Source organism: Solanum verrucosum, unplaced genomic scaffold (genome assembly GCF_900185275.1).
Source record: "Solanum verrucosum unplaced genomic scaffold, falcon-dt-bn FXZP01000182.1, whole genome shotgun sequence".
Lineage (NCBI taxonomy): Eukaryota > Viridiplantae > Streptophyta > Magnoliopsida > Solanales > Solanaceae > Solanum > Solanum verrucosum.
The window spans coordinates 1,624,658-1,641,915 of record NW_026020378.1 but is presented as its reverse complement, the minus strand read 5'-3'; the positions used below and the strand labels follow the sequence as shown (position 1 = coordinate 1,641,915).

General features: G+C 35.2%; 1 protein-coding gene and 1 pseudogene across 1 annotated transcript; one reads left to right on the top strand and one right to left on the bottom strand.

Moving 5' to 3' along the window:
* Positions 1 to 2,015: 2,015 nt before the first annotated feature.
* Positions 2,016 to 3,536, top strand: LOC125838866 (transcription factor MYB36-like; annotated as a pseudogene).
* Positions 3,537 to 4,271: 735 nt separating this feature from the next.
* LOC125838755 (vacuolar protein sorting-associated protein 32 homolog 2-like) lies at positions 4,272 to 16,879 on the bottom strand. The gene is made up of 8 exons (XM_049517795.1): positions 16,686 to 16,879; positions 16,412 to 16,547; positions 8,350 to 8,449; positions 6,736 to 6,821; positions 6,539 to 6,630; positions 5,862 to 5,976; positions 5,592 to 5,781; positions 4,272 to 4,596 (listed from the first exon to the last, which is right to left on the bottom strand). The coding sequence occupies exons 2-7, from the start codon at positions 16,481 to 16,483 to the stop codon at positions 5,596 to 5,598; spliced, it is 651 nt and encodes a 216-aa protein (XP_049373752.1). The 5' UTR covers positions 16,484 to 16,547; positions 16,686 to 16,879; the 3' UTR covers positions 4,272 to 4,596; positions 5,592 to 5,595.
* Between the last annotated feature and the right edge of the window lie 379 nt (positions 16,880 to 17,258).

Here is a 17,258-nt window from a genome sequence, read left to right as displayed (position 1 = left end):
AGAAACTATCTAGCATCCGGATATATCCCTCAATGACCGAATGACTTAGAGGGCATATATTCCACGTAATGATCAGTGCAATCGGTGCATCTATTGGTAGAGGATTTAGATAAAGTAAATACTTAGCTTGCAAAAAGAATACCAGTCGTTTAGCTTAGAATCCTATATAGCTAATATCAACAGATAGAGCTACTAGAGCTACTAGTAAGATAAGCAAAGGTGATAGAGAGCCGAAGGCCTCGTTAAAAAAATATTATACATTTGATGAAATCAAACATCCAGTCTTTTTTAAGTCTTTAATTACCTCGTCAAATAGAAAAAGCAAAACGTAAAATACCACATAAAACCCCAAATCAAGGTACGTAATTCATTTCTTGTTTCGATTTAATATGGATGATGTGATTAAATTATTGAAAAAAGAAATAGAAAACACGTCGTAATTGTACTATTCATGATGATTTTTTTTTAATTTTAATAATAAAAATATAACGTACTTTAAGAAATGAGATTTTCAGGACTATAAAGTAGAGTTTTTAGTAGCAAATAGTTCGCAATGAAAAGTAACATTTAAATATAAATGGGCGAAAATCATTTACACCTTTCAACTTTACTTTAAAAATCGTACTAGTCCCTCAACTTTTCATTCGCCACGAAAGACAAAATTTGGCTGAAATTTATTTCTTGATGATCGCCATGAGTGTTGATAAGTTATTGTGTTGACTGAATTGTCAAAATAGGATTTTCGTGGAACGTTGATCTTTTTAGTAGCAACAAAGTCACAACAAAAATATAAACAACAACCTTACTCTATGTTTTTTTTTAAAATAATAAAATATTGATCATTAAAAATCCTCAGTCGCTATAGAAGATTATTCTTCCATGACGACCCCTGGGATGTTAGTCATGCCTATATAGTGCATGAAATTCATGCGGTTTAGCTATATAAGTTTTTTTTCCACATCAGTATGGTACTTTTGATTAAAATAAAATACTTCATTTGGGGTCCTAAAACCTTTGAAAGAATCGAGGCCTAGAAGGAGAAGATGAAAAAAGTGATATATTTACTCCAACACACTATCAAAAATCATTTGTAAAGGCAAATAATTAACGGCAATAGCTTAATTGTTGTTGAATATGTATTTTTAGCGGCAATCAGCATTCTTTGTAACTGTATCTAAAGTCTGTAACGACATTGGATTCAGTGGTGGCAACTAACTAATGCAGATAAAAGATTTAACACTCTTTGTTCATGAGTACTTTTGTTGCCGCTAAAAGCTATTTTATTGTAGTGACGTACCTAGTCTTTCTGCATTCATAAACTCAACAAACATGGCAGCTAAATCACATGTCAGGACTGCAACCTTGATTCTACAGTGTTCATTTTGGTACAAAATGTACACTTTCTTGACAAAGTGGTAAACACACAAAGAGAAACCAAATGTTTTTTTTCATACAACATTAGTATTATTAGAGTATTAGGATAGACCGTCTACATCAGGCTGCGATCCTTATCTGGATCCGACGATAATGCTTAGTGCACTTCGCTGTCCTTTTATTATTAGTAGTATTACAACTTTATAATTAGCATGTAGTTAAAGAGAACATTTGTTCTTTTACTTCTGTTTTTTAAAGTTGAGATAAGTTTTGAAAGTAAAAGAATGAAAAAGCAAGTTCACTGCAAATTTGTGGAGTATATATTTAGTAAAAAGTAAAAACATGTGAAGCAAAGTGTCCAAACTAAAACTAATATAGAGGATTTGCCATTTCAAGAAATTCAAGGGGGGCAGTGACCAAATAAATTCCTTTTCCCCCTCTTGGCAATATTAAGATTTTATAAGACCAACCATATGGTCAGTAGATTAAAAGTCTTCAAAAAATATGATAACCATTATTATGATATCTGATTCTATTAACTTAAAATTAAATTATCAACATCTTTATGACATATATATATGTGTGTGTGTGTGTTTTACAATTCTTTTGCATACACAAAAGTGACTTAAAAGAACAAAAGCATGGTAAGGGCACCTTGTTGTGACAAGACCAAAGTGAAAAGGGGACAATGGTCTCCAGAGGAAGATGAAATTCTCAAGAATCACATCTTTAACCATGGAAATCCTGGCAGTTGGATTACCCTTCCTAAAAGAGCTGGTTCTGTTTCTTTACCTCTCATTTTTTATAATTTTGTTAGTTGTTTGTTTTATCGTGTTTTGAGATTTTGTTTTGTTAGCTTTTGGATGACATGTGATTGTTTTCGATTGTAACTTTCTCTTCTCCTATTTGATTGTTGTGTTATAGTCAAAGTTGAAAAGAGTTGTTAATACTTGAAATCATCGTCATAAATTCTGACTTCGCCTCTGATTAACGAAGATGGCATTAATTATATTTTTTCTCTAAATCTATTCTTTTGCTCCAACAAACAATCTATATAATTTTCTTGAAGAGTCTTTCTTTTATTTGTTTTGAAGAGAGATAAAGTGTAATCTAGTCAAATGATTCATTATTCATATAATTAATTCTATTATATGATTTTCTCAATATAGTCTTTTCTTTTTACCTCCTTCACCTTATGTGTTGTTAGCCGTACAATTAATCGTAACATTACTCTTGTAGTTTGAGTTGGTTAATTTTTTACTTCTAATATTGTATTATCTTGTTATGATTACTGGTCAATATGATTTATCAGATCGTTTATAATATTTTGTCATGACCTCTCCATTTTCATTATTTATTTCTTTATACTGTTTTGGATGATTTTTTTCTTTAAATTGTGGGTCTATAAAAAAGCAGTGTCTCTACTACCTTTAAGACAAGGATAAGATCTGCGTGCATACATTTTACTGCCCTTCAAACCCCACTTTATGTGTGTTGTTGTCCTTTAGTTGTTGTTTTTACACAAAAGAGCAATGTACAAAATGCAGGGCTAAATCGTTGTGGCAAGAGTTGCAGGTTAAGATGGCTTAATTATCTTCGACCAGATATCAAACTTGGAAATTTTACACAAGAGGAAGACAACACTATCTGCTCTCTCTACAATCAACTTGGAAGCAGGCTAAATCTTGCTCTTCAACTAATTTTTTATTTTATTTTCTTTCAAAACATTATTATTAGTATTTAAAAGTAACCCAAAGTTTTTAAAATTTGCAGATGGAGTGTTATTGCATCAAAGCTTCCAGGAAGAACAGACAATGAAATCAAGAATTACTGGAATAGCAAGTTGAAGAAGAAGCTTTCAGCAAGAAAAGAAGCAATGAAATTACCAATTCCAAGTAATGACTCTGCTGATAAAAACATGGTTGAAACAGTCGAAAAAAATCCAAGATTCACTAATCAAGAGGAGGACCACTCCAAGAGTTCACCTTCCATCGAAGGATCGATGAGTTTTGGAACATGTTCTTCACCACTTGATGATGTTGCATGGTTTGAAAGCTTTTTTCCAATGGATTCCAACACTAGTGATGGTATATGGAGTACTCAACAAGAAGAAATTGATGATTTCCCATCCACTTTGATCTGATGATTTGCTTGGAGATTGATGTTATGAAGTCATTGTGACGTGAAACAATATGTGAAAACACACAAAGGAAGTTTAGTAATATGTGGTTTAGTATTTAGATGATTTATTAGTGGAATGCCAACTAGAAAAGAAACATGACATGTTTACATACTCTATTTAATTTATGGTTTCAGATAGTTTTTGGACCTCAACTTCTACTGATTGCATCTCTTTGTTTATGACCTTATACAAGTTAAGCTGAGTAATGCAGCATAAGTTGTGTTGTATTTCTATGACGCATAAGTTCTGTTGAAATTAAGTTATGCTTTTATAGCATAACCGGTGAGGTCTAAAACGATCAACAAAAAGTTCTATAGGAATTAAGTTATGCAGTACAACATAACTTGTGGATTTTAAAACTGAACTTTTACCTCGATCGATCAACAAGCTCTATGTGGTACATCATAACTTGTTAAAACTAACCTTTTGCATTGCTCAGCATAAGTTCAATAGAAATGAAATTATGCAATACAACACAACTTGTTATGTCTTTTACAACATAACTTCTGAGATATTATGTCGCAAAAATAAACTTATGCCCTGCAGAAAAATTATTTGTTATTCGGTGTCAGAAATATTTTCGACCTGGTTTTTGTTACTTAAAGTGCTGAATAGAAGAAAAAAAATTAAAGACCAGGGGTAGAAATTAAACACTACCCCAAAATTGGTAAAGTATCATATTTGACTTAAATAGCTACCATTTGAATATTGGTGGTTAAACTTTTAACACTGGTACTTTTCACTCACCTCAATTAAGTGCTTGTATATATAGAAGGTTTTCTGACCATAATAATGTGAACAACCAAGTCTTGAAAATTCATTTAAAAGTATCTTAGAACATCTTTTTCATAATTCACACGAAAGTAGCATGCTTTTTCCCACTTCAACTTCACACAGAATGTAAACTCATCATCTGCTGTCATTTATACAGTAACTTCTGATCCTGCATGCATCCATAAGAATTCAAAGCTCCAAAGGTATATCCATCCACCATAAGAATACATCAAGCCTTTACGCTGTCTCGTGGGAGGCAACAAGAACTGCAAAGACACCAAAGAAGGGAGCAGTCAAGAAAGTTCATACAAAAAATCCATCAAAAAGACTGCATAGACTCCAGTTGCATCATTGTGGTGATTTTGCTACTATGAATAGTGAAAATGAAAATCGCAGTCCAATGATCATGAACTATCACTTGAAATCTACATAGCTTTGTCGTAACACAGCACATCTATCTGAACAAGACAGTAACTAATATCTCCAGCGCTTTTTTTTTATACTCATTAACAGATCCTTCTGAAAAGCGAGAACTAATATATCCAGTTAGAAGCAGCCAAAAGGAATAGGCAAAATTGCAGACTACCTGTTTGCTGGTACAATTTTAGAGAGATTCTTGGTACTCTATGATCTGTTTATGGGGCACTAAGGTTCCTTTTCCTGCTTTTAAATGGGGTTTCCACGAGGGTAGAGAAAAAAGTGAGGGAAGAGAAACCTTTAGTTTGTTATCAAAGAGTCGAGAGTGGAATCACATTAGCAAACTGATAAGCAAATAGGAAGGCATCTAATTGTGTCCTACACATTTATCCTGTTATCCATACCCAGACAGGGGAGGTGAAAGTACATGAGTCGGACAATTTCTTTTCAATTAAAAAAATTTGAATTGCACAACAATCATACTTGCTAAGCCCATATCGAATTCCTTCGCCAACTTGAGATCATTCAAGTTAAAAACCTAAGAGCCATATCAATCGATTAATATATAATTCACGCATAAGTGATGAAACTGGATACTAGTTACCACCCACGAAATCCTGACCCAGGAACTAGCTCTACTGCAAGCGCACCACAAAGGAAAAATATATGAAAACAAAACATAGAACTGGAAGTGTGTTCAGATTCTAAATATAGCATGTCTCAGCTGTAATTTGTGCATGTAAAAAGAAATATATCATCAGGTACTTAAAAATCCCAAATACACAAATCAGAGGTTCCTTGACTCGACTCTCAGTGACAACAGAGGAACGTGAATGGAAATGACCTGTTCAAAGAGCCATTTCAGCCTGCAAAGCGGCAAGCTCATCTTCTTCCGTCTTCTGAGCAGCAGGACGCACTTGTTGCCTGCCAGCAGGTAGATTAATTGGCGCATTAGGAGCAGTTGTAGCAGGCTGAAGGAGCTGTTCCTCCAACTCAGCCCCCTCCAGTTCTTCAAGTTCTGCCTCCAATTCATCCTGCAGAAAGATACATGTAAATTCTTGTCCTGAAAGAGTAATTATAAATAACAAAAATGTAAGGAATAAGTTGGAGATACTTCATCAAAATCAGCAGCTGAACCAATTGGTGTTGACAATGCTTCCTGAATTAATTTCATATTCTCAGTCTGCTCATTGATCTCATCCATTGTTTTGTCGACATCGTCAATATTCCTGAAAACAGAATACATTAAGCTTATATCAGGGACAAAACCGAGTTAAAACAGAAAACCATAACAACAAACCGAACTAATTACTAGAAAGTATTGGAGATTGATCTTGACGAATAAGAAACACTCAACTGATATATACAGACAACACGTTGAGTAGGTGTGGGTGATACGAAAAACTACCCTCATGTAATTAAAAGATATGAAGTGTTATGGAATTTAACATTATTCACATCTATTAAATCATGAAAGAAAATTATAAAAAGCCCTGACCTCTGGTGATTTAGTAACGACAGATCATATCTTTTAAATCATGAAATAAAATTACAAAAAGTCCTGACCTCTGTGGTGATTCAGTAATGACCGATAATATCTTTTAAATCATGAAAGAAAATTACAAGGTAAATTTGATGTATTAACATGCATTGACCAAAAAGTCCTGACTTGGAGATCTCTCATTTCCAACTTTGTATGTTTCTTAAGTTTATCTCTGTGAAAAGATGTTTGCATCTACAGAAGAAAAAACACCACTAAATAGCACTGAGCACATAGCATATGAAACTTACGTTGCCTTTTGCATAGCTTTCATTGCAGCTGCTCCAGTTCTTAAAGCATCAACAGTCTCCGTTGTGGCTTTTGCACCTTCTAACATTATCATCTGAAACCAATACACAAATAAGTGAATGCAGATCGCCGTCTCTTCATGTTCTTATGATACACGGTGGTGCAAAGATTCCAAGATGTAGGAACACATGAAGAGCACCTGATCATGAATACGCAATTGGAAGTTTCCAAGCTGCTCGATTTGCTGCTCATAAAGCCTTTTCCTTTTCAAACATTGTATTGCAGCTAAAAATAAAAGAAATTGGTTACTGCTGTCATCAAACTCTGAGAATTTAGCAAGGACATAATGACTCAAAATACAAGAACATGATTCACAACACCATCCAATACTATAGTATGTCCTCGCAATGCCAAAGGCAGTGAAAACTGAAATTCATGTGCATGAGCGAGAATGATAACTATTCACTGTAACTCAAACCCAAGAGACTCGCTCGAGCTGGTATGAGCAAGTAAATCATGTTTGTTCCTTTACTTTAAAGTGGAAACATCCAGGACAATGAAGCAGAATATCCAGAATTCAAGCAGACCAGCTACAGTCAAATGATTTTCATTGAAAGTGTCTCTAAGCTTATTATCTCTAACCATTTCTTTCAGAGGAAATACATTATTATCTCTAATTTTTACATGATCTAAGATACCTCCAAAAACAAGTCAAACTTTTCGTGTCAAGACATCATAATTGTTCAAATGATTTGGGTCCGAACAAAGAGGAACACTTTCGAAGGATTCATACAATTGACCCCAATTTTTTATGAAATTGAGGCCCGGGTGATTGGTCAATCATGTCTTGAATATTGTCTATAGCATGAGAATTTGCAAAGAAAACCATTGTAACCTACAAGGTAAGAGAAGGACATAAGTCTCTCTTATTGAAGGATAACTCTCCTAAGTTTTAAATATGAAATGCTCTTTTGAAACACTCCCTCTTTGAAAATAAGTAGATAAATAGTTAGAGAACAGTGAAGAAGGGTAGAGAGGGTGACCCATTATCCAATTAAAAGAAAAGCTTTCTAAAATAAAAAGAGGTTAGAAATCAAAGACTCATACCTTTCTTTTCCATTTTGTTCCTTCAAATTGTTGAATTGAAACATTAAACAGACTTTAAAGTTTAAACAGAATAAAGGAATAAAGGAATTTGTGAAATGGCAAGGACCTCAAGGGATAACCTCATGTATTGCCCCAAATCCCCCAAGCAGAAAATCAGAAAGGATAAGACGATAAATTCATGAAGATACCAATATGCATGCTATATTTTTTATTTTATTTTTGAAAAGGTAACTTGTATTATAAACACAGGAATACTCAGGATGTATTCCAGTAATACTTACAATCAGAAATACAAAAGTGTTGCTATTTTCCTATGAACTCCTTAAGGATTCTAATAACATAAAAAAACCAGTACCCCATTATCACTTCATATTGTGAGATAATTTTTTCACCTGTTAACCCAGTAGCAAGTTCACCATACATAAACTACCTTGTCTCTCACACAAAACAGAGTCAAATCATCAGATCTGTCTGATGTTACTCGATTCCAGATATCATGCAAATACATGGGAATAATTTACATTAAATACCCAGCAGTTTATTGTCCATGAACAAGAATATTTTTCATGGTATGCCGCATCCTTAAGTTCATGACAATAACTTATATCATAAGAAAACAAAAATATCAACGTAAAGGTATTCATAACTAGTAAACTACATAGGAAAAAGAAATATCATCTTGTGAATGATTTTCAGTAGAACCTACCCCTTTTGTTTTTTGCTCTAGTAAATTCCTTTGCTTTTTCAACCTCAGCTGCAGCCTTCTTCAGTAAAACCTTCTCCTTTTTCTCAAGCATCTCAAGAGTCTGTACAGCATAACCAAAATAACATTTAAGCCCTTGATCATTTACTTGAAAATTTTGAAATAAGCTAATAACTTTGACTGAAACTAACAAGAAAGAAGTTATTAAAAAACTAGTCCACAGAACGATTTAGAAAACAGGGGAAACAAGATAGCCTCCTACTTCTTCACCAAAATAGGAGGAAACAAGGATAATATGCCTAAGCCCCTCCGGTTCTAGCTTTACATTTGTCTTCCTATATCAAATAAGTTGGTCCAAAAGTAAACCGTGCCTGAGTTCAAATTGAAATAACATGAATAACTATCATGAACATGTTTGGCAAAGCGCCCACACCCTGAATTAAGACTAGGCCAAACCAAAACTACAACTTTTTTGTTAATTCATTGCAAATGATGAACCTCCATTGTTTTAGAAGAAGAAACACTGGAAGCTTTGTGTTATAGAAAGTAGAAGAAAAATCAGACTTACAAATTTGAATTTTGCTTCTCCCAATCAGGCACTATAAGAAATCCACAAAAGCATAATATTTCCACACCTAGATAAACGAAAAGTACCAAACATTGCAGTCCAGCTATTCAAGAGAGGGTAACTCGTATGTGGTCACACATTCTCTCAGATACAACCTGTTTGAAAAAGAGTAGCCACCTGTACGATCTATCATATCCACCTGCAGCAGGTGCCAGCTTGATGTACTGGGATTATCCACCTGTGGCAGGTGGCCACTTGATGTACCGGGATTCCACGACACATTCAACGCTCTTTGACAAAGGGATTTTGTAGTTCTTAAGTATGTAATAGTGCAATATGATGACATTTTTTGTTTATGTGCAGGAAGACGTGCGTGCACGGAAGTTGAAGTTTTGAGCTAAAAATGACAAAGTGTTGATCCATGAAAGAAAATAACGAACCGCGGAATCAATCCACGGACCATCCTGTTACTTGTGGAAGTGCCGAAGTGGATCTACAAGGCTACAAGTTGGTTCCAAGTTGACGGCTCATTTGACGGACCGTCTGTTGTTCGTAAAAGAGGTTTTGTAGAGGTATTTCATTCTACAAGCCTTTTGAGGGACCGTGGAACCAGTCCACAAACCATCCTGTCACTCGTCGACCAAGGTTCCGTGAAGAAGTATTTTTGGTCTCAAACCACTGTTTAAGATAATGGATAGTCAAAGTGTTCAAGGACCGTGAATTGAGTCGTGATTACCTGCAAGTTCCAAACCTAAAAAGGGCAATTGACAGTTGACTTCCAACCTCCACAGACCATGGATCTAAATGACGGTCTGTGGATTGTTGACGCTGCCAAGTTTCCCTAGTTGGTTTAGGATAGGTTTTTATGTCTATAAATACTTTCCTTAGGTTTTCTTGTTAAGGGAACGCATTATTATCGACTTTTTGAGTAGAGACACGACATTGTTGACTTGTTCTTAGTTTTTGGAGTTTTTGCTACGAACTTTGATCATTGTTTTTTTTGTTTTTTGAGAATGGTAACAGTTAATCTATATATCCACTGGTATACTACATCAAAATATGTAGTCCCCCTTCTAAAGTATTACAACATACATCTTGAACATCTATTTGTTGTTCCTGTGAATAGTCTAAAGCGTCAAAAACATCTTATGTTTGAACTATTAATTTCTGTTTACACCAAAAATAAAACAGAGCTAAACAATTCATTTTGAACTCCTGGAAGTTGCTCTGCTTGATCATTGTTTTTGCTAATACAATTCTGATTTTATTATTCTTCTCTTGTAAGTTCATTGCTATGATTTCTTCTACATCTTCTGCTGTTGTTTGTGCAAGCATGAGTAGTTAAACATCATAACTAGGGTTGTGGGAACCATAACGAACGTAGGTCAAAGATAATAGTGACTCTTGAATGGTGATTGTGCATGTATTGTTAATCCCTTCGTTTTGATTGTATTTTAGCGGTTGCAAACATTAGAACTTGCCATAATGATGCAAGAATGGAATTTGAGAAGGAAACGAGCTACAAACTAAGCTAAGGTAAGAACTAGGCTAAATTAATCTAAGGATAATTTCATTCATATCTCCCAAATGAGTACATACAAGGTATTTATACAATGCAAAACTGAACCCTAGACAAATAGAAATGACAATACTACCCTAATAAACTAACTTAGGGTCTTAAAGAAATAGGAATAGAAAATTGGGACTAAAATGTAAAGGATGGAAACAATGTAAATATGCCACTTTTGAACTCCCTTGGTTCAACTTGCAACATTCATTCCCCCTTAAAATAAACCTTGTCCTCAAGGTTAAAAACATAAAGGGTATAGTGAATGTCTTCCAAAATTCACTTGACCTCCAGTAAGCATCCTTAAATTTATGCTTCCAAAACTCATGCTTAACAAAGTCATACTCCAAGGAGAAGATAAGCAAATGGGAAATATTTTTCAACACAATATCAATGAACTGAAAATAGCAAGTAAGGAGACTGTATCCCTTGTCAACCACCATTGCAGATTGTCAGCAATACTCCTTCCACCTTGTCCCAATCTTTCAAAATTAGAAATGTAAAGCCTTGATTTTCCAATACCCAAGATGTTTAAAATGGTGTTGTAGTATATAGAATGAGCCATGAAAAGAGGAAAATTCCATGAAATAGTCTGACCAACAAGTGCTCTATTTCCAAATAGTATCAGTAGTCCCTCCTTCAAAACTTCCTTGACCTCAAGGAAGCATCTTAACAAACACGAGCATAAGTGAAAACAGTCACCTGGATCAAATGGAAAACGTAAACAATCACCAAATATATGAGCTCTAATCTCAATTTGGTCAACAATGTTGGTAAGAGCATCAGCAAATGTCAAAGGAACTGAAGCGGGGAAGTTTGCACTCCTCGAGAATTGAACATACTCCTCAAGGTTTTGTTTTCCCGTGAGTACAACAGTAGCAACATTGTCATTTTCTGATTTAGTAGAAACAATTGATTCATCTAAATTCAGACTTCCAAGAACAAGTCACGCAACCACAAACAATGATTAAAAAACCTTGCCTATTTAAATATTTCTCAAGTACTCGAATTGCACTAACCTTAGCGCTTCCTGGCACATGTATAACTTCAGGTCTCTTTATTACAGTAGCTGCAGCAGGAGCTAAAGCTGAATTAGTATCTACCCCACTTAGCAATAAAACACCACAACAGTTAACTAGTGAAAAGGAGAAGTTGTTGCTCGACATTGGAAACTCAATCTTCTTTTGTAATGGATAACCCCTAAGCAACATTTCTTGCGATATAGAAGATCTCCCTAGGGAGTTACCAATCCAGATTTTCGAAAACGAGCAACCTCTATATGTCGTAAAATGCTTCTCGAAAGCAGCTGGACATTCTCCTGTAGTAGGGACGTCACTACTGATGAATAGCCCAAGTGAAAAAATTTCAGACCCAAATGGAATTCGGCACACTCTTCTTCTGCAAGGACTGCAACTATTTTGCCTTTCTCCTCAGAGAAACTCGCAATAGTAACAAAATCTTCATTCCCGATGCAATTTAACATATCATTGACCTTCGTCTTACCATCAAAGGTAACTAGTAATCCATCTGCAACATACCGTTCAGTTCTCGAATTCATGGCGAAAGAAAAAGAGAAGTCAGTGGAATCATATTCCTCTTCACTTTCAACATCTTTGCTCCAATGTTCATCAACCTTTTCCTGTACCTTCTCAACAATGGAACATATATTGTCACCCCATTGGTTCTTAGTATCCACAAAATCTCCACAAACATCATTTAGTTTGTCAAAATAACCCACAACCTCACGAGTTGGCATTTCTTCAAACACCTTGTGCTCATCTTCTAGAGTATCTAATTGGCTACACGTAGAAAGAGGTGAAGAACACATAAACATTTACTCTCTTCCTTTTCATCTCCATTTTCTACGAGTCCATTCACAATCAATCTCTTCCTCTAATAATATCCATTGCTCTCCTTATCAATAGGAAATTGGTGACAACAATCGAATGTGGTGCTGCTACTACTAGAATTCATGGACTCAACGTGTAAATCAAGGTCATTATCATACCTTAACTCTCTTTCAGTTCTGTTTGTGGCTAAAGAGATAAAAGTTTTTCCTCTTTCGATTGCTCGGATTCCGCCAACTCCTCTCTAATTAGAGAAGTTTCTGAAATAGCATGTTCAATGGGATTGTCGGCAATAAAAATATGGTTCCCTATTTTATCTGTATGAATGGAGGTGCCATTATTGATAACTGTCTGAATCTCTTCATCAATCGAATAATCAAATGGATGACAATCGGCTATGGTCGTTCTAATAGGAGGATATTGTTGAATCGGCAATGACTGATGGGAATATTCAGATTTATGGGTTTCTCCCATCCTCTTCTCGGAGAGGCAAGCCATGGTATTGTTGGAGAAGAAACTCATTGCCACCGCACCTTGTGGAACCACGCTTGCAGTCCAAGACTCCGAGGATGTCCTTGCAAACTCCAACGGCTGGTAGAGATAAGGAGTAGATGGGTTACTAGCAGCTTGACAGTGATGATGTGGAGTGAAATTAGAATAAGGAGTCGATTGGGAATTAGCACCTTGCCAAGGATTATGTGGAGTAAAATTAGAAGAGTACCGAGGATATGGATGATTGAAATGTTGTTGATACCCACTATAATAACCCCCATATCCTGTATTGTTATACCCATAAGGATCTCCTCCATAACCACCAAAGGGTAAAGCATTCAAACTTGGATATGGATTAGAAGTGAAAGTAGAAGCATATAGAGGATTTTGAAACGCCATTAACGAATACCCACAGAGCTCAAGAGAGTGCTCTGATACCAAATGATACAAGAATGGAATTTGAGAAGGAAACGAGCTACAAACTAAGCTAAGGTAAGAACTAGGCTAAATTAATCTAAGGATAATTTCATTCATATCTCCCAAATGAGAACATACAAGGTATTTACACAATACAAAACTGAACCCCCTAGACAAATAGAAATGACAATACTACCCTAATAAACTAACTTAGGGTCTTAAAGAAATAGGAATAGAAAATTGGGACTAAAATGTAAAGGATGGAAACTATGTAAATATATCACTTTTAAACTCCCTTGGTTCAACTTGCAACACATAAATCTTAACTTGTTTGATAAAAGAAGTAGAGATAACGAAAGGGATTAACAGTAGAGATTTGAGGTTTCTAACCCTCATCTAATGACATGAATTGTTACAAGGAAAGTCAATCCGAAATTAATGACGAGGCTTAATACTTAAACACCAAAGACCGAAAGGATTTAAAGTGATATTCTTCTATTTAAGTCGAAAGACGTTAGATGTACCATATTCGATAGTTTTGCATGTATAACACCAAGATAGATCACCAACACAAAAGACTTGCTAAAGTTATGAAATCATGAGGAACATAGTCCTAGTCTCTTCTCACATATTGAATACAACAAAAAAGTTATTAAACATCGGTTACTTTTTTTTTTTTTGATAACCGAGAAATCTGTCTGTGACCCGCCACCTTTTGGACCAATCACTGCCTTCTAAACTCGGTCGATAATGAGTATAGACACGACAATATTGACTTGTTCTTAATTCTTGGAGTTTGTGCTACATACTTTGATCATCACTTTTGCTAATACAATTTCATTTTTATTATTCTTCTCTTGGAAGTTCATTGTTATGATTTCTTCTACATCTTTTGCTATTGTTTGTGCAAGCATGAGTAGCTTAACACCATAAATAGGGTTGTGGGAACTATGATGGAATGAATAACGAATGTAGGTCAAAAATAATAGTGACTCTTGAACGATGATTGTGCATGTATTGTTAATCTCTTCGCTTTGATTGTTTTTTAGTGATTGCAAACGTTAGAACTTGCCATAAATCTTAACTTGCTTGATAAAAGTAGAGATTAGAAAAAGGGATTGACAAAGCAGATTTGAGGTTTCTAACCCTCATTTAGTGACTTGAGTTACAAGGAAGGTTAATCTGAAACTAATGACGAGACTTAATACTTAAACACTTGAAGATCGAAAGGACTTAGAGTGATATTCATCTATTTAGGTCGAAAGACGTTAGATGAACCATAATCGTCAGTTTGCATGCATAACACTGAGATAGATCACCAACAAAATAGACTTGCTAAAGTTATGAGACCATGGGGAACACAATTTTAGTCTATTATCACATATTGAATACAACAAAACAAGATCTTAAACATCAGTTCCTGATAACTACAAATCTAGAAATCTTTTACTTTTTATGTCAAACCCTCCCTTGAAACATCGACTACTGGTCGAATAACCATCATTGACATATTTCTTGCCATATATCTTTCCATATGTGTAATTTGGGCATATCACAGCTAAATTGTAGCACACCTAAAATAGTGTACATAACCTACGTCTGTATTTTTTCTATCAGCAAAAGGAAGAACTTCCGCTCCATTTTACATTAGTTTGAACATGAGCATAAAACAAAGATGTTACCCATGAGCAATCCAACTTTTTCAGAGTTATGAAGTTAACTTGCCTGCCCCTTGGGATGGGAAGGGTGCGGTTTTATTAAAAGGAACATTGTAAACACTCTTGTGTCTAAGAATTACGTTAGACAAGACCAACCTCAATGTGTACTATGACACTATTCTTTCTTGTATTCCTTTTGGCAGGTTAGGAGGCAACAACAAAAACATACCCAATGAAATCCCACAAAGTGGGGTGTGGGGAAGGTACTCTGTATGCAATCTTTACCAATATCTCTCGGGTAGAGAGACTGTTTCCAAAAGACCCTCGACTCAAGTAAATCAAAGAAGTAATAAAACAAAAAAAAAGTAGTGGGGAGAAACATGACAACGAATAGCAAAGCAGTAGCAACTATATGCAAGGAACTGTAACAACAACAACAACAAGAAGGTGTGATCACCTAAATACAGTAAACCACAGATAGTATCAAATACCAAAAGCCAAAGACTACATGAATAGGCTAATACTACAACCGACACGGTGCTCTATACTACCACCAACCTAATACATGCTTACACTAGTAATAAGACAACTCTTAACTACCTACTAACTAACTATCCTTATCCACAATCTCCATATCCTCTTCTCTAAGGTCATCTCCTCGATAAGCTGAAGATGCATCATATCATGTCTAATCACCTCCCCCGTTTACTTCTTCGGCCTACCTCTGCCACTCCTCGACCCCGCTATATCAAACCTCTCACACCTCCTCACTGAGACATTTGTGCATCTTCTCTTCACATGCCCAAACCATCTCAGTCTCTCTTCCCTCAACTTGTCCACCACGGAGGTCACTCCTACTCTGTTTCGAATATCCTCATTCGTAATCCTATTGCTCCTTGTATACCCACATATCCATCTCAACATCCTCATTTCCGTCACTTACATTTTTTGAACATGAGAGTTCTTGACTTTGACTGGTCAACACTCTGCCCCATACAACAAAATCAATCTAACCACCACTCTATAGAATTCCCAAAATGGCAGAAGTTCAAACCACAAAAATATAAACTGAATGGAAAAATAGATGATTGCCACAACAACTACATACCCAGTGTGATCCCACAATTGAGGTATGAGGAGGGTAGAGTGTGTGCAAACATTACCCCTACCTTGTGTGACATAGAGAGGTTTTTTCCTATAGACCCTTTGCTCAGACAACAATACCATACAGAAGTACCCGAATTACGGCAAGTTCTTTCTAGCAACAAATTCCACAAAAAAAAACTTCACATAACTACCCACAGCTATTCATTCGCCAACGTCAACTGAATTCAGTATCAAAACTCATTTACTCTAATAAATAGTATAGCTAATACTAGATCCTCCACCCACCCCCATAACCAGCAAATACAAAAATAAATTCAACACCATCAAACCTTTACAAGTAAAATTAGAACAATCCAAACAGTTGTTTAACAAAGTCTAAAGAGAAACAATCAAGAAATCAAGATCATACCTCGTTTAACTTGTCTAGCGTAGCTAGAGCATTTGTTTCTTGTTTAGGTTTTCCAAACATTCGGGTAAACATTCTTGATTTTGTCAGCAACAATTATAATACAAGAAAGCTTCAAAAAATCAAAATTATTTAAACCCTGCAAGAAAATTCGAAAGGGTTCATTAGATCAGCTGGAAAAACCGATCTACACAATGAAAAACAAATCTTGAAAAAAATTCATGTAAATAATTCCCGTTTATTTTATGCGTTTGAGAGTAGAGTTTGATTGACTGACCTGAGAAAATTTGAAGGGTTTTTGAATAATTCGAATCAATCGGGTTTTGACCTTTGAAGTTGGTAATGATCTGAGAAATTTCTCAACAAATTTTAAAGGTTGGATCTTTTTGGCAGAAGATTGCTCATGTGGAAGAGACGTCAGTGCTGTGCGCTGACAGACCAATGGAATTTTCTTTTTCTTTTCTTTTTTTTTCAAAGTTGAGACCAATTTAGATTTTCATCCCTCAAGTTTGCCTTCCGGATCAAATGTTCCATCTCTATTTTTTTTATTTTTCGGGTACGAAAAGGGAAATAGGAAGGAAATTAAAATATAGATAATTGAATTCTCACCGATAAAGTGGGAAGCTTAGCTAGCCAGTCAATTGAACTACGAAAGATTTTTTTTAATGTATCAGATGGTTCTCTCTAAATTTATACCATAATCTATTTTTTCCTTTTTCGTGAAATATCTAAAAAAAAAAATTAAATTATTTTTTTTTCACAGTAAGATGTAAAATGTTATAACCACAACCAGTCAAAGTATCCACCGTATAATCAAAAGTAATAAACCGCTTCACAAACAACCATTTCA

Excerpts from the sequence above, each read along its gene's own strand:
- LOC125838755 (XM_049517795.1), bottom strand. The coding sequence starts at position 16,483 with ATGTTTACCCGAATGTTTGGAAAACCTAAACAAGAAACAAATGCTCTA. Across the intron at positions 6,822-8,349 it reads TAGAGCAAAAAACAAAAGGG|CTGCAATACAATGTTTGAAA; the intron begins GTAGGTTCTACT and ends TTTTATTTTTAG. Across the intron at positions 5,782-5,861 it reads CAGCTGCTGATTTTGATGAA|GATGAATTGGAGGCAGAACT; the intron begins GTATCTCCAACT and ends ATCTTTCTGCAG.